The sequence below is a fragment of the Denticeps clupeoides genome, chromosome 1, assembly GCF_900700375.1.
Source record: "Denticeps clupeoides chromosome 1, fDenClu1.1, whole genome shotgun sequence".
NCBI lineage: Eukaryota > Metazoa > Chordata > Actinopteri > Clupeiformes > Denticipitidae > Denticeps > Denticeps clupeoides.
This window is the reverse complement of record NC_041707.1, coordinates 269,310-292,812: the sequence shown is the minus strand read 5'-3', so window position 1 is coordinate 292,812 and position 23,503 is coordinate 269,310. Positions and strand designations below refer to the sequence as shown.

At 43.4% G+C, this 23,503-nt stretch overlaps 1 protein-coding gene and 1 long non-coding RNA gene across 2 annotated transcripts; one reads left to right on the top strand and one right to left on the bottom strand.

Moving 5' to 3' along the window:
• The first annotated feature begins 200 nt into the window (after positions 1–200).
• LOC114791042 (uncharacterized) lies at positions 201–22,184 on the top strand. Its single transcript, XR_003749896.1, has 3 exons — positions 201–326; positions 475–715; positions 22,073–22,184. It is a non-coding gene; the product is annotated as an uncharacterized LOC114791042 (long non-coding RNA).
• LOC114791036 (thioredoxin-related transmembrane protein 1-like) lies at positions 1,739–8,254 on the bottom strand. Its single transcript, XM_028981543.1, has 8 exons — positions 8,017–8,254; positions 3,733–3,848; positions 3,606–3,651; positions 3,400–3,528; positions 3,202–3,247; positions 3,022–3,123; positions 2,882–2,945; positions 1,739–2,706 (listed from the first exon to the last, which is right to left on the bottom strand). The coding sequence occupies exons 1-8, from the start codon at positions 8,163–8,165 to the stop codon at positions 2,498–2,500; spliced, it is 861 nt and encodes a 286-aa protein (XP_028837376.1). The 5' UTR covers positions 8,166–8,254; the 3' UTR covers positions 1,739–2,497.
• Positions 22,185–23,503: the final 1,319 nt, after the last annotated feature.

Here is a 23,503-nt window from a genome sequence, read left to right as displayed (position 1 = left end):
ACACCCGTTCAACTCGGGTCACAGGGTGGTGCAACACACACACACACACACACACAAACTCTCTGCCAATTTATTATATAACACCATTATTACCGCTCCTGGTAATAATGGTGTAGAGATGTGCTAGAACGATCTCCTACAGATGGAGAAGAAGAAATCGTTCTCGGGTTTCATGCATGACTTTAACTGGGAGGGTTAAAGGTTAAAATGCAGGAGGAGAAGCCCCCCCCCCACCCCAGTAAACACACACACACACACACACACACCTACCTTCATGGACCCGTGACCAGGCAGCGTTCTGAGTGTTAACGGATCAACCTAAAAATGTGAGTAGTCTTTACTTTACTTAACTTTTTACTTTACTTTACTTGGCAGGCGCTTTTCTCCAAAGTGACTTACAAGAGGAAAAAAAGAACATGCTGGGAATTGTTAAGTGCTTGACGAAAAATAATATATATTTTTTTGTTAATTTAGTGCAGTTTGTGTCGAATGGAGCAGAGCAAGTTGTTCCACCAGCCAGGGACAGTTCAAAATGAACCAGCCCAGGACAGGGACAACAAAGGAGAACAGAGTCGATTGGATTGGAGACCCCTCTAATCACACACACACACACAACACACACACACACCACAAACAAGACACACCACAAACACACCACACACCACGGACCCGTGACCAGGCAGTGTTCTGAGTGTAAATGGAGCAACTTAAAAATGTGAGTAGACCCCTCTAATCACACACACACCACACTCCAACACTAACAACACACACCAACAACAGACACACACAACAACACACACACTCCAAAACATGTACACACTTACGCATCTTCACGGACCCGTGACCAGGCAGCGTTCTGAGTGTAAATGGGCCAACCTGAAAATGTGAGTAGGCCCCTCTAATCACACACACACACACACACACACACACACACACACACAGAGAGAGAGAGAGAGAGAGACTAAAATAAGTGTGTGGTGCCCATACTGAATAGCACACGATCTCAGCTGCATGAATGAGTGGACGTTGGTAATAAACACGGCACGCTGCGTAAAAAGCAGCAGAGGCAATTTTAGCCCACAAACCAGATGTTGCTACGCCGTGGTTTTGTTGTGTATTATGTTCATACATTATTCATATAACACACAGATCTGTTATTGATATTCACTCCAAGGCTGCATGTGGGTCAAATAGAGCATAATTAGCAATATATCTCATGGTAAATTATTATGTTTAAAGTTGGTGTCCTCTCCAGTGTCATGGAGAACGGATAGAGGTTAATTCGAGGAAATAATAATAATAATTTTTATTAATATTCTCTGAAACGATAAGAGCCGATGAAGTGGCCGGGTCACACAGAACAGGTTTTCATTTCTTTATTGGGGTCGTTCTTCACCAGTCCTTTTAGATGAAGACACGGCGCCCCCTGCTGGTCAGGAGGGTGGAGAACGTGTGTGACCTGGTGCAGAAAGGTGAAGCCAAGCAACCACGTGACTTCCCCTCAAAAGCAGTTTAGAAACAGAAAGAAAGAAAACAGAACATAATGAAATTATTTAAAATAAAATAATACAAGTTGCAGATTATAGAATTGAAAGGCAACTACAAAAAAAAATGACCAAGCCCGGGGCGGGGCAGGGCACCTGCTCAAAATAAACGACATCCACATGCCAAAGAACGCAAATGGTGACACAAGACCCTGTTCCATCCCGCCGGTCAAAAATTCACCAAATACACAAACTGATCCAAGCATCCGCTCTTCTGCTTTATTTCACCGCAATACACACGTCCAGAACACTTATTACTGAAAAGAGAACCAAATCTGGCCCAATCTTGACCAAAATTATAATTCATTCAAATTTGAAAAACGACTTCAAGACGTTTTGATGAGATTTGATTTTCCAGCCGGACAGAAGTAAACATCTGGATAAAAAGCCAAGCTGGACGATGGCAGATGAGGTCAGATGGGGTTCAGAGGTCACGTCAGCTGGACACAAACGGCCCTTCAACAGGCAGCAAACTCCTATAATATTATATTATTCATTATTATTATGGAGGAGAAAGGTCAGGTCAACAACCAATCCGAACATCGTTCATGTAACAGATTCCACTCCAGACGTATAAAACCAGTGCAGCTCTCTCACACTCTCACACACACACACACACACGATGCATTTAAAAAACAAAGCCGGTATTAGTTAACATATGTGGGGCAGACACATGAATATTATGTAAAGATAAAATATTAACAAACGCTCGACATCATTCCACATGGACCCTGCAGGGAAATCTGTGGGTCACACTGAAGTCAGAGATTCCGGCACATTCCGGCCGTGGCTGACGTAGACAGGGAATACTGAAAAAGTCCAGCGTTGCCATGGTATCATCAGCTGGTTGCCAGGGGTGATACCAGCTTGTTGTTTCAGGGCTAAGCTCCGCCTCTTCAGTCCCATGCTGCCGACTGGCGTTGCCGTGGTGACGAGGCATGTCCGACCCGCCTCTAGGTGTCCTCCTCTTCCTCTTGCCGGGCGGCCAGGACCCTCTTCCTCAGAGCTTCATCAGCAAAGCCCTCAGGCCGTCCTTCTCTACCCCACAAGCCATCCCTCACACCACACTCATCCTCGTCTTCATCATCGTCCTCCTCGCCGTCCGCCTCCTGCTCATCGTCCAGCTGCTGGATCGAACGCGCCTGGTCAGGTGAAGGTCTCCCTGAAACAGATGCAGCACAGTCGTCACTAAATCCTGCAGACTAGATTCATTCGGAATAAGCACAACAAGACGGCCAGCCAATCCGGATCAAGCATCAACTAGGCCACAGATTTCACCTGAATACATGATCTTTTATTCAAACTAACACACTAGAAGATGATGAGAAGCCTCTTACTCTGGTGGTAGCTGCTCTGGAAGCGTCGGGAGGGGAAGACGAAGTCTGCGACAAACACTAGGACCTAAAAAAAGATCCCATGAGCGGCTTGCACAAGTTAAATAACACACTTGGTGTCAGGGTTTTTTTGGGGGGCTCACCAGACCCAGGGCCAGTCCAGAGGACAGTGTGGCCAGAGCGAAAATCACGTACGAGCCCCAAACAGGGATCCCCAACTGCTCCGTCATGTAGTTGTGGCAATGCTGCAGAGGGCCCCGAAACACAGAACAGGGATTAATGTTGATCTTCTACACCGGGGTCACCACTGTGGAACCACCTACCCGAATAAACATGGAGAGCTTGAAGAGGGCAGACATGGTGTTCATCCTGCCAAAAAAATCAGCACAGATTCATACTCTCAACTTCCATTTCACACCAATACATCTGACCAGTCATCATTTTCATTTATTAATATTAATTTCTTTCAAACATTTAAATGGCTTGCGGTGTTCAAACCGTACTCACACACGCTCACTTACATGAAGGAGGACGGGCCGAACCAGGAGGACACCGGCTCGATGTTCTGCCACTTCTTCTCATCAATGAAACTCAAGAAGTCGTCCTTATTGCGTGGACCCTGGTACCTCCGGAACACTCCGTCTTTACAGCTGGAACACACAGGAAGTCTCTTAGACAGAGACAGTCATACATGGACTTTCAGTTCCACATCTCAGGATCTACTCACTGGTAGATGGTCGGTAGGGCCGTTATAATAAACCTGCCGCTTAACCCTACAGGAGAGAAAGAGAACAGGAAGCAGGACGACTTGCATTCTGAATATGAATAAATAAGTTGGACCAAAGGAGCGATACCTGGCTGCTCGGTGACGTCCACCTTGGCGATGTTCACACCCATGTCGTCCCCCCACTCGGCAAACTCGCTCCACACAGGCTGCAGCTGCCGGCACGCCGGGCACCAGGGAGCGAAGCTGGAAAAAACGGCGAATAATTAACGATGCGGCCTGACACGACACGACTAATACAATTTATTATTATTATTATTAACGATGCGGCCTGACACGACACGACTAATACAATTTATTATTATTATTAACGATGCGGCCTGACACGACACGACCAATACAATTTATTATTAACGATGCGGCCTGACACGACACGACCAATACAATTTATTATTATTATTAACGATGCGGCCTGACACGACACGACCAATACAATTTATTATTATTATTATTAACGATGCGGCCTGACACGACACGACTAATACAATTTATTATTATTATTAACGATGCGGCCTGACACGACACGACCAATACAATTTATTATTATTATTAACGATGCGGCCTGACACGACCAATACAATTTATTATTATTATTATTAACGATGCGGCCTGACACGACACGACCAATACAATTTATTATTATTATTAACAATGCGGCCTGACACGACACGACCAATACAATTTATTATTATTATTATTAACGATGCGGCCTGACACGACACGACTAATACAATTTATTATTATTATTAACGATGCGGCCTGACACGACACGACCAATACAATTTATTATTATTATTAACGATGCGGCCTGACACGACACGACTAATACAATTTATTATTATTATTAACGATGCGGCCTGACACGACACGACCAATACAATTTATTATTATTATTAACGATGCGGCCTGACACGACACGACTAATACAATTTATTATTAACGATGCGGCCTGACACGACACGACCAATACAATTTATTATTATTATTAACAATGCGGCCTGACACGACACGACCAATACAATTTATTATTATTATTATTAACGATGCGGCCTGACACGACACGACCAATACAATTTATTATTATTATTATTATTAACGATGCGGCCTGACACGACACGACTAATACAATTTATTATTATTATTAACGATGCGGCCTGACACGACACGACCAATACAATTTATTATTAACGATGCGGCCTGACACGACACGACGAATACAATTTATTATTATTATTAACGATGCGGCCTGACACGACACGACCAATACAATTTATTATTATTATTATTAACGATGCGGCCTGACACGACACGACTAATACAATTTATTATTATTAACGATGCGGCCTGACACGACACGACCAATACAATTTATTATTATTATTATTAACGATGCGGCCTGACACGACTAATACAATTTATTATTATTATTATTAACGATGCGGCCTGACACGACACGACTAATACAATTTATTATTATTATTAACGATGCAGCCTGACACGACACGACCAATACAATTTATTATTATTATTAACGATGCGGCCTGACACGACACGACTAATACAATTTATTATTAACGATGCGGCCTGACACGACACGACCAATACAATTTATTATTATTATTATTATTAACGATGCGGCCTGACACGACTAATACAATTTAATATTATTATTAACGATGCACCCTGTCACGACACGACTAATACAATTTATTATTATTATTAACGATGCGGCCTGACACGACACGACCAATACAATTTATTATTATTGTTATTTACGATGCGGCCTGACACGACACGACTAATACAATTTATTATTATTATTAACGATGCGGCCTGACACGACACGACCAATACAATTTATTATTATTATTATTATTATTAACGATGCGGCCTGACACGACTAATACAATTTAATATTATTATTAACGATGCACCCTGTCACGACACGACTAATACAATTTATTATTATTATTAACGATGCGGCCTGACACGACACGACCAATACAATTTATTATTATTGTTATTTACGATGCGGCCTGACACGACACGACTAATACAATTTATTATTATTATTAACGATGCGGCCTGACACGACACGACCAATACAATTTATTATTATTGTTATTAACGATGCGGCCTGACACGACACGACTAATACAATTTATTATTATTAACGATGCGGCCTGACACGACACGACCAATACAATTTATTATTATTATTATTAACGATGCGGCCTGACACGACTAATACAATTTATTATTATTAACGATGCGGCCTGACACGACACGACCAATACAATTTATTATTATTATTATTAACGATGCGGCCTGACACGACTAATACAATTTATTATTATTATTATTAACGATGCGGCCTGACACGACACGACTAATACAATTTATTATTATTATTATTAACGATGCAGCCTGACACGACACGACCAATACAATTTATTATTATTATTAACGATGCGGCCTGACACGACACGACTAATACAATTTATTATTAACGATGCGGCCTGACACGACACGACCAATACAATTTATTATTATTATTATTATTAACGATGCGGCCTGACACGACTAATACAATTTAATATTATTATTAACGATGCACCCTGTCACGACACGACTAATACAATTTATTATTATTATTAACGATGCGGCCTGACACGACACGACCAATACAATTTATTATTATTGTTATTTACGATGCGGCCTGACACGACACGACTAATACAATTTATTATTATTATTAACGATGCGGCCTGACACGACACGACCAATACAATTTATTATTATTATTATTATTATTATTAACGATGCGGCCTGACACGACTAATACAATTTAATATTATTATTAACGATGCACCCTGTCATGACACGACTAATACAATTTATTATTATTATTAACGATGCGGCCTGACACGACACGACCAATACAATTTATTATTATTATTATTTACGATGCGGCCTGACACGACACGACCAATACAATTTATTATTATTTACGATGCGGCCTGACACGACACGACTAATACAATTTATTATTATCATTATTATTATTAACGATGCGGCCTGACACGACTAATGCAATTTAATATTATTATTAACAATGCACCCTGACACGACACGACTAATACAATTTATTATTATTATTATTAACGATGCGGCCTGACACGACTAATACAATTTATTATTATTATTAACGATGCGGCCTGACACGACAAATACAATTTATTATTATTATTATTAATGATGCAGCCTGACACGACACAACTAATACAATTTAATATTATTATTATTAACGATGCAGCCTGACACGACACAACTAATACAATTTAATATTATTATTATTAACGATGCGGCCTGACACGACACAACTAATACAATTTAATATTATTATTATTAACGATGCGGCCTGACACGACACGACTAATACAATTTATTATTATTATAATTAACGATGCACCCTGTCACGACATGACTAATACAATTTAATATTATTATTATTATTATTAACGATGCGGCCTGACATGACTAATACAATTTAATATTATTATTAACGATGCACCCTGTCACGACACGACTAATACAATTTAATATTATTATTATTATTAATGATGCGCCCTGTCATGACACGACCAATACAATTTATTATTATTATTATTAACGATGCGGCCTGACACGACACGACTAATACAATTTATTATTATTATTAACGATGCGGCCTGACACGACACAACTAATACAATTTATTATTATTATTAACGATGCGGCCAGACACGACACAACTAATACAATTTAATATTATTATTATTAACGATGCGCCCTGTCATGACACGACCAATACAATTTATTATTATTGTTAACGATGCGCCCTGTCACGACACGACCAATACAATTTATTATTATTGTTAACGATGCGTCCTGTCACGACACGACCAATACAATTTATTATTATTAACGATGTGATTGTCAGTAAAACACTGCAGCACAGCACACGGTGACACAGTGAAACGTGTCCTCTGTATTTAACCATCACCCTTGGAGGGCAGTGTGTGGGGACACCTCAGTGACACCTGAAGATTCGGAATAATAATAATAATAATAATAATTCGCCGTTAGTCGTGTCGCGACAGCCCGAATCATTATTATTAACAATGATAATAATAATTCACCGTTAGCCGTGTCGGTCAGCCCGCATCGTTAACAATAATAATAATAATAATAATAATATTAAATTGGGATTAATGATAATAATTCACTGTTAGCCGTGCCGCGACAGCCCGAATCATTATTATTAACAATGATAATAATAATTCGCCCTTAGCCGTTAGCATGTGGAACTCACAACTCGATCATCCACTCCCCGCTCAGGATCTCCTCCCAGTTGCTGTCGGTGATCTCCTTCAGCTTCTCCTTCGTGGCCGCCGGCAGCGCAGCCAGGCAGGCGAGCTGAACCGCCGCCCAGAGCCGCAGACACGATCTCCAGGGCGCCATGATCCGGTCACAAGCGGCCGCTCGGTGCGACCATGTTCCGCGTCGGCAAGACTTCTTCTTCCCCGAAAACAGCCGCCGCGCCGGCGCTGCTGACTAGCGGCACCTGGTGGACGGGAGTGAGACCCGCTCACCGCACCAGAGACGCCAGGGCTATTTACAGGCCGTCATAAGAGAAGGAACCTGCTTCACTAGAACCCCAACCTTTCTCTCCAGGAAAGTAACCGCGTTTAATCCGGAACTGTGGGAATGGGCGTGGCCGTGGGGGTATGACGTATGAGGGCGGGGTCAGGAAGTAGGCTGGGAAGATGCTGAGGGACGATTCTAATAACACAAGTTCCTTTATCCCCATAACTAGTGGTCAGAACTATGAGCGAGTGTGACGTGTATGTACTACTTGTGCTTTACTACTGGCTACTACAATATAAACAGGTTGAAAACGTAGAAAACTAGTCTCACTTGTTAAAACCAACTTCCACAATAAAACTAAAAAAAGCGTTCAGACAAAACTATTGCACCAAATATTTCAGTGTATAATGGAAGTAAAAACTGTGCAATACTTCAATAAAATAATGTTTATGTAAAACTAAAATGACCAAGATGGTGTGACGTCACTGGTCTAAAATAAAAAAATAAATAAAATAAAAAGTGAAGTGATTGTCACATGTGATACACAGCAGCACAGCACACGATGCACACAGTTAAATTTGTCCTCTGCATTTAACCCATCACCCTGAGTGAGCAGTGGGCAGCCATGACAAGCACCCGGGGAGCAGTGTGTGGGGACGGTGCTTTGCTCAGTGGCACCTCAGTGGTACCTTGGCGGATCGGGATTCAAACCGGCAACCTTCTGATTACGGGGCCGCTTCTTTAACCACTAGGCACAACCTGCACACACTCTCCCAGGCCTCGTCTTGCCACCCTGAGTACTCGTTCGGGCTGTGGAACTGTCAGTCGGCGATCAACAAAGCTGACTTCATTCCCGCTTTTGCAACAGAACGAAACCTCCAAGTGCTCACACTGACTGAGACCTGGATCTGCCCCCCACGACTACACCTGCAGCCCATTCTACAGACTTCTACTTCTCTCATACCCCCCGCCCCACTGGTAGGGGAGGGGGCACAGGCTTGCTCATTTCCAAGGACTGGAAATTCACTCCTGTTTCTGCTACTCAAACAACCAGTTTTGAATTCCATGCAGTAATTATTACACACCCAGTAAAAATGTCCATATTTGCTGTATATCGTCCTCCAGGTCCGCTGGGGAACTTTGTAGAGGAACTAGACACCACTCTCTCCACCATTATAGATGAGGAACTGCCCCTGGTGCTACTAGGAGACTTCAACCTCGATCTCCTTGAGCCACAAACAGCAGACTTCCAAAATTTAATCTCTTCTTCCAACTTCACACTTCTCAGCACGCTAGCAACCCACAGAGCTGGAAAACAACTAGATCTAGAAACATCGTTCATTTCTCTACATCTATCCGATCACTCTTTTATTCACTTCAGACTTTCCCCCCTGGCACGCACCACACCCACCTCACACTTAACACAATTTCGCCGCACCCTCTCCCCTACTCTACTGTCTTCTGTTTTTCCTCTGAGCTTTCCCCCCTAGTCATCCTCTCTATTCAGGACCCTAACTGTGCCACAGACATCCTCTGCTCCACACTAACCTCTTGCCTTGACAGACTACCATTGTGTCCCTGAGCAAGACACTTAACCCTAAGTTGCTCCAGGGGGACTGTCCCTGTAACTAATGATTGTAAGTCGCTCTGGATAAGGGCGTTTGATAAATGCTGTAAATGTAAACGTATAATAAGGGCTCGGAGGTCGGATGGTGGAACCCCATGTTTGGCTTTGTAGGCCACCATCAGTTTTTTATATCTCAATTATCTTAAAAATGTTTTGTATAATAATACATACTGCAGTGGTGCAGTGGTGGCCCCATAATTGCCGGTTCGAATTCTGACCCACCAAGCACCGTGTTCTGTTCACTTCAGTTCACTGTTTCTGATGGGAGAACTGGTGAACGTGACAACCGGCAGTCGTACATCTACCACAGTTTATCACTACGACGTATATACAGGCGTCTGAGTGAACTGGCAAGACACGCTGCACCAGGCAGGGACATCAGGTTATTAAAAAAGACACGCAGCGTGGAACCAGGAGTCAGAACCGGGAAAAGGCAGGTTTAACCAGTCCTGCTATCTGAAGGAACAGGACGGCATGAAAACGTTTTACAACTTTGTGGATCTGCCTGGTAATTTTTCTTGGTACATTGTAAGTTCTCAATATACACTCGCTCACTTGGTCACATCATCCAATCACATGGCTTCTCCTATCACTCTTATGCTGATGACACCCAGCTCTATCTGTCATTCCCACCAGAAGATGCTACTATAGCAACAAAAATTTCTGCCTGCCTCTCAGACATATCGGCATGGATGTCTGAGTGACACCTCCAACTCAACCAATCCAAAACCGAGATTCTGATCTTTCCGGGCAACAATTCCCCTCAACAAAACCTTTCAATTCAAATTGGCTCGCTACTGTTAACACCCACGGCATCTGCAAAAAGCCTTGGAGTTTGGATAGATGACAAACTGAGTTTGAACCATCATGTTGCTGCGATCTCCAGATCCTGCAGGTTCACTCTCTACAAAATTCGCAAGATTCGGCCTTTTCTCTCACAACAGGCTACGCAGCTCCTCGTCCAGGCAATGGTCATCTCCAAACTCGACTACTGTAACTCTCTCCTGGCTGGAGCCTCTGCAGTCACCATAAAACCACTCCAGATGATCCAAAATATGGCAGCCCGTCTCAACTTCAACCAGCCAAAATACACCCATGTTACACCTCTTCTTACCTCCCTCCACTGGCTCCCGGTAGCTGCTCGCATTGAGTTCAAATCCTTGATGCTGCCTACAGGGCTGTAAATGAAACTGCGCTCTCCTACATCAACACACTACTACCTAGCTACACCCCTGCACGCTCTCTCAGATCTGCAAACGAAAGGAGACTAAAAATTCCTTCTTCACGGGGTCTCCGATTCCAATCATGTCTGTTCTCCGTTGTTGTCCCTGGCTGGTGGAACAACCTGCCCTCCTCCACACGACTAGCCGAGACTATCACCACTTTTAAGAAGCAGGTGAAAACCCTCTTGTTCAAAAAATATTACAGACAAATCTAACACTTACACATGCACATGCGTACACATTGCACAAACAATACAAAAATATATAAATACATTATAATTTTTCTTCGTCTAGCACCTAACAATCTCTGAGCATGCTCTTCACTGACAAGTTTGAGCCTTATCAGGGCTCTTAGTTTGTAAACTCAATATTCTATAGAAATGGAACGAGAATCGCTGGTGTCTTCCTCTTGTAAGTCGCTTTGGATAAAAGCGTCTGCTAAATAAAGAAAAGTAAAGTAAAGTAAGTTGCAGAGGAGGCACCAGATGCACCCATGAAGGCTTTTTGGATGTTGACTCCTTATTAAATGCTGCATATGATGAGTAATAAATTCTTTTACAGGTTTATTGTAATCTCACCAGAACTGTTCTAATGAGACGCTGGCATTTTCTTAATTGCTGTATGTGGGCGTAAAAACACTCCAGACACTCACCTTCATTAATATACATGTAGTACATTCAATAATCCACAGTTATTAATATTATACCTGCATACACACACTGGATTATTCTTAAAAATAACCATATAAATCATATATATATTTATTAATGCTATCAATTTTAGTATTTTAGTATTTTTAGTTTTTAGTTTACTAAAGTTTACTTTAGTATTTAGTTTACTGTCTGTTTGTAAGCTTAGATGTAGTACTGTGTAGAACTATCAGTTGTGTGGTGTGTATGGGGCAGTGGTGGCCTAGCGGTTAAGGAAGCGGCCCCGTAATCAGAAGGTTGCCGGTTCGAATCCCGATCCGCCAAGGTACCACTGAGGTGCCACTGAGCAAAGCACCGTCCCCACACACTGCTCCCCGGGCGCCGGTCATGGCTGCCCACTGCTCACTCAGGGTGATGGGTTAAATGCAGAGGACAAATTTCACTGTGTGCACCGTGTGCTGTGCTGCTGTGTATCACATGTGACAATCACTTCACTTTAATTAATTAATTTTTTTATTGAAAGATAGATTGTGTTTAAGCAGCACAAAGTGTTGCCATCATTATCTTACTCAGCTGGTCAATCACTGATAGTTTCAGGTTCCCTGAGGTGTAAATTAGGGGGCAGGACTTAGGGATTTATAGTGAAGGTCACTCACACGGTAAAGCAACAGCTGTCAATCCAAACCTGGCATCTTTCCTTAATCCTCCTTTTCCATTTAGCCTTTTACTTCACAGTAACAATGTGTCTGAAACATATTCCAGGGCCAAGAGAACATACTCATGCTGCAGAGGCTCTGTTACAAACAACCTCATCTACCCCAGCCTGTCATCTACTTCTCAAACAAGAGTGGTAGGTGGGCTCTGGAACTGTCAATCTGCTGTTAAAAAAGCTGGCTTCATGTCTGGCCTCACTACTCTCCACTACCTAGACTTCCTGGTGCTAACAGAGACCTGGATGTCCCCTCAGAACACGGCTACACCTGCTGCCCTCTCTCCTGCCTACATGTTCTCCCACACTCCTAGAAAAACTGGGAGAGGAGGGAGTACTGCCTTTTAATATCAAGAAATTGGTCCTTCACACCAATGCCTCTCCAACATCTTAAAATCTCTTCTTTCTCAGTCTCAGTTTCTTCTCCAGTGAACATCCTTGTCATTGTCATATATTTAACCATCACCACTTGGGACCTTTATTGATGAATTGGATACTCAGATACTTTTATCCTTAGGCACACCCCTAACTATCCATGGTGACTTCAGCCTTCCACCAGTCAAACTCCAATCATCTTGCCTTCTTCCCCTTCTCCACTCTTTTTCCTTGACCAACAGCAACATCTGTCCTGGACCTGGTCTTCAGTCGTCCTTCTCCTTCTTCTGACCTTTCTTCCACTCACCTTCACATCTCTGACCACCACTTCCTGACCTTCACACTCACTCTACCTACAGGATCCACAACTGTCCCCCATCCATCCTTCATTCGACACAACCTTCACACTGTCTCACCTTCATCTGTATCTTCCTGAATTCTTTCACATCTCCCAACCTCTGATTCATTCTTCTCCTTACCACTAGAGACAGCTACTAACTCTTTCCTCAACTCACTTTCCCTTTCCATGGATCACCTCTCACCTCTATCAACAAAACCCAAAAGGACTTCTCCCCCTGCACCCTGGCTCTCCGATACATAGCGCAGCAATCGAAGAGTACTTCGAGCAGCAGAGAGAAAATACAAGAAATCACAGCTTTACTCAGACCTACTGTATTACCAGAACCTTCTGCGCATTTTTTATACTAACCTCACTGCTGCTAAAACTGCTTTTTACAAAGCAAAACTGCCTCTGCCCACAACCCTCAAAAACTCCACAACATCTTCTTTTCTCTACTCAACCCTCCGACTCCCCCTGCCCCATCGTCCCTAACAGCTGATGATTTTGTCAACTTCTTCACAGGGAAGATTGAACAAATCTGTGAGACATTCTCCACCACAAATCCTACTTTACCCTCTGAAGATTCTACAACTACTCTAAATCAATTTTCTAAGATCACATCTGATTAAATCATTCATATAATATCTACAGGCAACCCAACCACCTGTCCACTAGATCCAATCCCTTCTGCAATGCTTCAAACCATCTCCCCTGACCTCGTCCCTTTCATTGCTTATATCATAAACAGCTCAATATCATCTGGCCATGTACCATCTGCCTTTAAAACAGCCAGGGTTCTTCCAATCCTAAAGAAACCCACTGCTGATCCTACAGACATCAACAACTACAGACCAGTTTCTCTGCTCTCATTTCTTTCTAAAATCCTTGAGCGGTGTTTCTACAATCAGCTATCACTTCATCTATCACAGAACAACCTCCTGGATCCTAACCAGTCTGGCTTCAGAACAGCTCATTCCACCGAGACTGCCCTTTTGGCGGTTACCGAGTAGCTACATGCGGCCAGATTGGCATTTCACACCGTTAACCACAAGACTCTCTTGTCAATCCTGAAGAGGCTTGGAATTCAAAGCTCAGCATGGCAGTGGTTTGCTTCCTACCTTGATGAGCGATCTTACCAAGTGACTTGGAAAGGATCCTCCTCTACCTCACGTAGACTCTCCACTGGTGTCCCTCAAGGCTCAGTGCTAGGTCCACTCCTTTTCTCCCTCTACACAAGATCACTTGGTGAGGTCATTTCCTCAAATGGATTATCCTACCACTTCTATGCCGATGACACACAACTCATCTTCTCTTTTCGTCCCTCTGATCTACATGCTGCTTCCAAAATCTCTGCATGTGTAACCGACTGCTCATCTTGGATGGCAGCCCATCACCTCAAACTCAATCCCACCAAAACTGAACTAATATTCATTCCAGAAGATTCTTCACCACATCAGGATCTTGCTATTTACCTGGACAACACACAGCTCTCTCCTTCTACAACAGCCTGCAACCTTGGAGTAACAATAGACAACCAACTCTCCTTCTCGACTCACATAAGCAATCTTTCCCATTCCTGTAGATTCCTTCTCTACAATATCAGACTGGTTCAGTCCTTAGTAACCTCATGACTGGACTACTGAAACTACCTTCTAGCTGGTCTACCTCTACCATCTGACCTCTACAATTCATACATTACATTTGCAGCATTTATCAGACGCCCTTATCCAGAGCGACTTTTGTATGCTGCTGCATACAAAATGCAGCAGCACGACTGATCTTCAACCTTCCCAAATTGTCCCACACCACCCCTCTGCTACGTTCCCTCCACTGGCTCCCAGTAGCTGCACTCATCAGGTTCAAAATACTGATGCTGGTCTACAAAGCCAAACATGGAGTAGCACCATCCTACCTCACAGCCCTTATTACACCTCGCACTGCACCTCGTATACTCCGAGCCTCCAGTACTGCTCGCCTGGTCCCTCCATCTTTATTAGTAGGGTGGTAGTAGCCTAGTGGGTAACACACTCGCCTATGAACCAGAAGACCCAGGTTCGAATCCCACTTACATTTACATTTACGGCATTTATCAGACGCTCTTATCCAGAGCGACTTACAATCAGTAGTTACAGGGACAGTCCCCCTGGAGCAACTTAGGGTTAAGTGTCTTGCTCAGGGACACAATGGTTTTAAGTGGGGTTTGAACCTGTGACTCTGTAGTCTTCTGGTTCATAGGCAAGTGTGTTACCCACTAGGCTACTACCATCCCACTTACTACCATTGTGTCCCTGAGCAAGACACTTAACCCTGAGTTGCTCCAGGGAGACTGTCCCTGTAACTATTGATAAGGGCGTCTGGTAAATGCTGTAAATGTAAATGTAAATGGTAAAAGGAAGACGTTCATCTAGACTCTTCTCCGTCTTGGCCCCTCGGTGGTGGAATGAACTTCCCCTCGAGGTCAGAACATCTCAGTCACTGAGTACTTTCAAACGACAGCTCAAGACCTTCCTCTTTAGAGAATATTTAGATGAACTTGTAACCTTCTTATTGTCTGAATTGTGTACAGAATCTACAACAGAGTGAATTAAAAGATTGTATTCATAGTTGGGGTATTCATAGTTCACTTCATCGATGGTAACTTGAAAGCACGTTTTCGCTCTGGATAAGGGCGCCTGCCAAATGCCTTAAATGTAAATGTAGTATTAATATAGAGTATGTAAGCATGCTCTACGTAGGGCAGTGGTGGCCTAGCAGTTAAGGAAGAGGCCCCCATAATCAGAAGGTTGCCGGTTCGAGTCCCGAGCCGCCAAGGTGCGCCTGAGGTCCCCTTGATGAAAGTACCGTCCCCACATGCTGCTCCCCGGGCGCCTGTCATGGTGCCCACTGCTCACCGAGGGTGATGGTTAAATACAGAGGACACATTCCACAGTGTGCTATGCTGCAGTGTCTCACAATTACTTCACTTTCACTTTTCATGTATACTTATTTATTAAATGACTTGTTCATTTTTTGCTGCTTGACTTGGAACATCTGTTCAAATTCCAGGTTTTTGTGATTAAAAAATGACAATAAATAATTTTGAATTAACAACCTGTCATGTGACCTATAATCTCTATGAAAAAAAATGTGTAGCTCCTTAAACTAATTCTCTGTTAAAGGTTTGAATGTAAGAGATGGTTTTTACATGCTGCCATGATTTTGATAATAGTTTTTAGCGCTGCTGAATACCCGACACCGTTGATCTAGTCCCACTGAAATCGCGCTGCTGGGTTTTTTTTAACAGCCTTCTCGACAGTTTCGGCTCATTTGCCACTAATTGCTTTTTGTCGAGCTTTTAGCAGCGTGAGCTGTGACTGCTGCTAACCACTTCACATTAATTTCTGCTGTGTGTGTCAATCTAAAGATCAAAATGAAATGTGTGGTTTTACTGTACACTTTTTTACACTGTAATTCACAGAGCTCACAGGCTGTATGGAAATGGTGCATTTAATGGTAAATTGACATTTAATAAAACAACGTTTTTTAGTTTTTTTTACCAATCACTGAACCAAATTTACACGCAGCGACTCGTATGGAAAGGTACTATAGACCGGACGTTCGTATCTGTGCTCATTAGAGCAGAGCCTAGAAGAGCCTGACCAAAGGAACACATCCCCACATTTATATTATGAAAAAGCTGAATATTACAAATGCTTGCATGCATGCATGCAAATGACTGGACATGCATTCATAGTTCCAAAGATGCTAGTTGGTCCACGTCCACCATTTCAAATGCTTGATTTACTGAGACAGAATTCTGACTGGCGAACTGCTGAACATCTTCCCAGCCAGTGAGACCTGTGTCACTGTGTCACCATCACTTCACTTTCACTTTATTATCTCCTCATCCTCACTAGGTGGATTGGTGGCTCTAAAAATCCTGCCAAATGTCCAGGGATTTTACTTTGGATTAGAATTTTTGGAATTTTGGATTAGAATTTTTGGAGTTATGGATGGCAAGTGAACATAGAATCAACATTCTTGTCCCTTGGGTCCCTGAAAGACCAATCATTTGTTGCAATTATGGTGTGCTGCATGTTTTAAGTCCCTCTGACTGGGGGAAGGAGTTGCAAATAAATTCTATTCATGTTTATGGCCATGTATGGATATCCTGCCTCTCTCATCTCTGCTGACGTCTGACCGGTGAGAGCCGCCAACGGGTGGGAAGATTGGAGGGAGAGGGTGGATGGCGGAAGGTGCAGGAAAGCAGGAAACAGAATGAATGTGAGCAGTGGGGAGTAAAAATAAAAATTCCCGGCCCTCTCACACAGAAACACAGTCACGCCGAGAGAAAAGCAGCATCGACTCATTGTTATGTGTGCATTATGCAAGACGCTCGTCAGACCCAAATTGGCCCGTTCCTAAAGGCAGGATGAGAGGAGGATTGTCTTTTGAACACGAGCGAGAGGCGAATCCTCCTGTATGATGCATCGCTGCTGGAGCCGGAGCCAGAATACTGGGTTCGTGCGTGCGTAAAACCATCCAGTACAATAAATTAGTTATATCAGCACCATTAGAGCACCCTAAGAAGGTCCTTAAAAAAAGATCCACCCTAAAAAGTATTTCTTAATGACATAAAAGCATACATGCAGGAAGTGGACAGCATCTACCAATGGGAATGCAGGATATGAATTCAATCAGGTCAAATCATCAGTAAAAAATGTTCATTATTCTTATTCTGCTGACCTTGTACACTCGCCGGTCTGCGTGCAGTTTTAAAAAGATCTGCTGGAAAGCGTGGGAGATGCACAGACAACACCAGCCGTGATATTGCAGTGTGTTTTACTCCATTTCGGTGTCACGCCGTCAGTTGTCAGCAGAAATAGCTCAGAACCACGTTCCTTCCTCACTGCGCCCTGGTTCTGGTACCCGGTTCTCATGCTTGGTGCCTACAGACACACACAGGAGTGACATGAGCTCTTGTTTTCTGGTTGGCCTGATAAGGAGGTTTACGAGGCATCCTCTCGCTCTCTCTCTCCCTCTCTCTCTCTCTCTCTCTCTCTCTCTCTGTAATATTCAAAGCCCTGCAGTTATCTCTGTTTATTAGGCTAGAAAATAGGCCAAGGCCACACAAAGACGCATACAGAAGCACTTACACACTCAAACCCTCAAAACACTCAATAAACATCACTGGCAGGTAGAAGAACATGTGTGTGTGTGTGTGTGTAAGAATAGTGGAAGCCTGCTGCCAATACATGCATTTCCTTTAAAGTCAGTGGGTTTTCACACGATGGACGAAACCTAGTGGGTAAGACGTCAGTCTATAAACCAGAATAGGACAGAGTCCATTGTGTCCCTGAGCAGGACACTTAACCCTGAGTATCTCCAGGGGGGACTGTCCCTGTAACTACTGACTGTCAGGTGCTCTGGATAAGGCCGTCTTGTATGGAATCAGATTTGTGCCAAAAATTTGAAACAAAACTTTTCTAATACCGAACAGAAAAAGATGTTGGAATTATGACATCTCACATCTTGCTCGTCTTTTCAGTTTCACTGCTGGCTTTTCAGTTGCTCCACCAGTTGGCTGGACTTCTGGCACGATGTTCTCTCATGTGGGCGACATGGTAATAGATCTGTATAATGTGATCTGGCGGGATATGGCCACTGTGGTACAGGATCCCAGGCAGGTTGGACCTGAGGGAGACCACTTCCTGCTGTTCTAGTCTGGATGGTTCCGGCTGGAACTGGACCTTCTGTGTTTCATGACGGATGCGTATGAAGAGAGGAGAATGGCGATCAATTCTGGAGGATGTGGGGAAGAGAGAAAGATGTGTGTGGGTGTGTGTGTGGGAGGGGGTTTAATAAATCTTTTTTTTCATCCCTGATGGGCATTTCCTGCTCTGTGTCCAGTGATGGAAACCCGAAATGAAATATTCATCTCATTTTTCATTTCTTTCTCCCCTTCACTGCTTTTTGTACCCATCTATCATCATGGTCATACCTTGTGTTTGTGTGTGTGTGTGTGTGTGTGTGTGTGTGTGTGTGGTGTGTGTGTGTGTGTGTGTGTGTGCGTGTGTGTGACTGCTCACCCAGTTCAGTGTCCAGTTCTATTACACTTGTCATAAAGAGGGTTGGGGAAGTATGCACCTATCATACACATCAGATGAGAAGCAATATAGCAGCAAGTCTTAATTTAGCTGAACGTCCAACATTGACCTGGTCTCCAATAGTAGCTCAATCTTCTAAAACAAAAGGTTGATGCCATTTTAATATTTAATATATTGTGCAAGGTGGCAGAAGAGGTGAGATTCCAAATGTGAGACCTCTGTAATTGTTCCTGTACCAAATATTAAGTTATGTTTTATCAAATGCATATTTTATGCAATACAATTCAAAATTATTTAAAAACTCTACAAATATGTCAGCTTTTGACAGTTGAGGTGTGTGTGTTGGTCTGTGTATGTGTATGCATGTGTGTATGTGTGTGTTGGTGTGTGTGTGCGTGTTGGTGTGCGTGTGTGTGTGTGTGTATGGGTGTGTTGGTGTGCGTGTGTTGAGGTTGAAGTTGAGGTTGAAGTTTATTGTCATATGTACAAAGTACAGCGTACAGGGCACAATGAAATTCTTACTTGAAAACCTCTCCCACGTAGACAGAACATAGAACATGATACACAGAAGGCAAAGTGCAGCAGCAATAAATAATAAGTCACAGAAGGGTGAATATATATAAGTTGCATATGAAAGTGATTGTGCGTAATTTAAGTGCAGTGCATACTATGTGTTGTATAGCCTGATGGCTACTGGGTAGAAACTGTTTCTAAATCGTGATGTGCGTGAGTGTGTATATATATATATATTTCCTGATGGCAGGAAAGTAAAAAAGTGTGTGTGTGTGTGTGTGTGTGTGTGTATATATGTGTGTGTGTTGGTGTGTGTGTTTGTGTGTATATGTGTGTGTGTTGATGTGTGTGTATGTGAGTGTGTGTGTGTGTGAATGGTCGGATGATGGATGTTTACTTCTCTGTTCTCATTAGAAATTAACTGCCTTTGCTCCCAGTGGAATTCCTTTTGTTGCCACACTGGTGGTTTTCACTGTCTTTCACTCACACACACACACACACACACACACACTCAGCAACCTCAGCATTAAGGAATTTATGACCATGGCCGTAAAAATGGTCTGATTCTGTAGAATGGACCTTCAGAAACAAAGATGGCTGTGTAAGTCCACGCCCACCCCAGCTGAGGAAACCCCTCCTCCATTTTTCTTAATCAGCTGGTTCGCGGCTTTATATGCTAATGAACCGAAATCGGAAACTCAGAATTCAGATTGTTCCAGTGGGGAAAGTCAGATACAAATACACTGGCTTGCAGAGCAGGGCCATTAATGTTCATCCTTCCAGAGCTGTGTGTGTGTGTGTGTGTGTGTGTGGTGTGTGTGTGTGTGTGTGTGTGTGTGAGTGTGTGTGTGTAAAGCAGTCATTGACATGAAACCAAGGCACTTATGTAAACTGGCCCAACCGCTGTCCGGCAGCACAACTTTCCAGAAGGTGACGACCTGTCTTCTCACCCCCACCGAGTGGGGTTACGAGGCCGGCGGGTTTCTGTGAGCGTGGACACATGAACGGCTTCGCGGGAAAGCTTGTAACCCCCGAACCTGTTCCGCTCCATCAGAATAAAAACCATTCTGCAGTTAATGAAGCGCCAACTCCCCCGCAGAGACGTTACAGAGAGAGAGAAGCTCCTCCACCGACACGCACTTCCCAGCTCACGTGGCTCGCACACTCCCACACACTCAGCTCACGTTCTCTCCCGCTCGCCGCGGGTTCCGCTGTTTCTGTTTTGATTGCGGCCCACGGTGACCTTTGACCCAGGACCACCCTGTACTTATTGAGCACAAAGACCCACAGATTGAATAAAAGAACAAAAAAATATCACAAAGGACGGCTGACGTTCGCGATGGAGCTGAATCCGCAGACACAGCGCTGTCATCAGGGTCAAAGGTTATCAGCAGAAACACTAATATTACTTTAATGCAAGTGTTTTTAGAATAACCATCAGTTCAAACAATGCACTTCATGGTTGCCTAGCAACATATTAGCAAAAGCAATAGAACAGCTTCTCATTGTGCATGATGCTGTCACAAGGGTGCGATTCGCCCATTCACACTCTAATTTGACTGATCAATAGTCATTTGTGCAGAGCGATGTCAGGCGGCGTCGGTGTCGCTCCCTCGCATGGATACCCTGATAGACGCGCTGTTTATTATAACTAACGAATATTATTCAGCGCAGCACAGCATGTCTACACAGGACTTCTTCACTGTACAGGTCCAATTACAGCTCAGAACCTACGAAATAAAAAAGCAAATACCTCGCTCTCACAACACACACACACACACACACTCACACAAACACATACACAGTGCTGAAAGGTTTGCGTAAAATACACACACACACACACACACACACACACAGTACTGAAAGATTTACCTAAAATACACACACCGAGAGAGACAGAGGTGTCAGGCCCAAACAAAAGCAGGTTACCATGGTTACACCAACCAGACAGGCACCTTAAGATCGACGTACAGTAATGCTGCACCGTGGCTACCACGCATGGGACAAGGTTGGGCCACCATGCAACTTCCAGCATCTTTTAAAATGACACCTTCACATGCGCCCAAGAAATCGTTTTTATTTAATTGTGGATACTGTGCTGCACTGTGCAGCGCTAACAAAAATGATATGTTTCCCTCAAGGAAATAATTTCCTTTTACTTATAAGTCCAAAATGATGTGGCCAACAGTCCAGATGCCAGATGAGATTTCTGCAATTCAAACATTTTTCAGTAATTTTTTCATTTTTCACTTTAATAGACTTGAACATGAATAGTCGCAAGATGTGCCGGTCACCCCCTGTGCCCTGGTCCTGCTGTCAGATGACCCTCCATGTGCCTCCATTCCCAAACGAAATCCCGGACCGTCGTCAGTGCTGGTTTGTAGTTTCATTTTTCTCACTGTGTGTAAAATAAATGTTTTCTGCTCTAATATGTCAACTGATGTAAATACAGATGATTAATGCACGGATACAGAAAGCTTCACTAAAAAGTGAATTTTCTCCTTCGTCTGTCCAGACGCCTGCAGCTGCCGCCACTCGGTATTCCTGCCACAGACTGGACTCGAGGATTATTTAGAATCTAGTCTGTGTCTTTTATTTTGATGAATTGTCAGTTTTTGGGTCAGCCTACCAGTCATGAAAGGCTAACAAGTAGAGCATATTGAGGTGGAACGTAGATAAACAAGATTCGGCCCTGATATTACATTATATATTATATAATAATAATTTTATTTGGTTCCGATTGTGACTCAAGAAACCACCAGTCTGATAATTATTATTTTTTATTATCCCACCGTGATACAATGTCTTTGGTCAGGATGTAATGTGACCAGCTGCTCGTTCAAGAAATGTCTTAATTAAACCCCTCCCCCATCAGCAGCTTTAATAACCTTGTGATGTTTCTCCTCCACACTCCCGGCCACTGGTGGAGGTCGGCGTACGTCAGGTTGAACAGCAGCGTTTATTTGAGGCCAAGACAACTCTCACCAGAGGGATAAACCGTCCTCTCCGCGTCCTGCCAGATCCCTGCCAGATCCCTGCCAGATCCCTGCCAAGTCCGCTTTCGGGCGAATCTCGGGAGTCCATGCCGACGTAAGAAAGGATGTGGTGGTTCGCCTGTGAACTTCAGAATATTACAGAGTAGTGTCTCTGGTGGCTTTGTCTCGGAGGCAGGGCCCACCGCTCTTCTGCCTCGACTGGGCTCTGGTTGCCATGGGAGCCATTTTCAAATAGCAGGGTGCTGGAAGAGGAAGAGCTGTGAGAGAGAGAGAGAGAGAGAGAGAGAGTAAAGACATGAGTAGTTTTTGTGTTGCTGCACTGAATAAATGATTTCCAGTCTCCAAAATTCTTATATTTTTTCATTGTGCGTCACACACGTGCTGCATGCACACTTCCACCCACAAAACAATTCTTTTGAGACGGTGCACTTACAAATGCTGCTGCTGCTGCCACCGTGTCTCTGACGTCACTTCAGATCATTCGAGCCTCAATGTAATGCATGTATTGATTATAAGCAATTCTCCTTTCATTGATTTGGTGAGTACAATGATTTGTCCCATAATGCATCATTTTACTGATTCCTGATTATTAGTAACACACTCGCCTATGAACCAGAAGACCCAGATTCAAACCCCACTTACTACCATCATGTCCCTGAGCAAGACACTTAACCCTGAGTGTCTCCAGGGGGG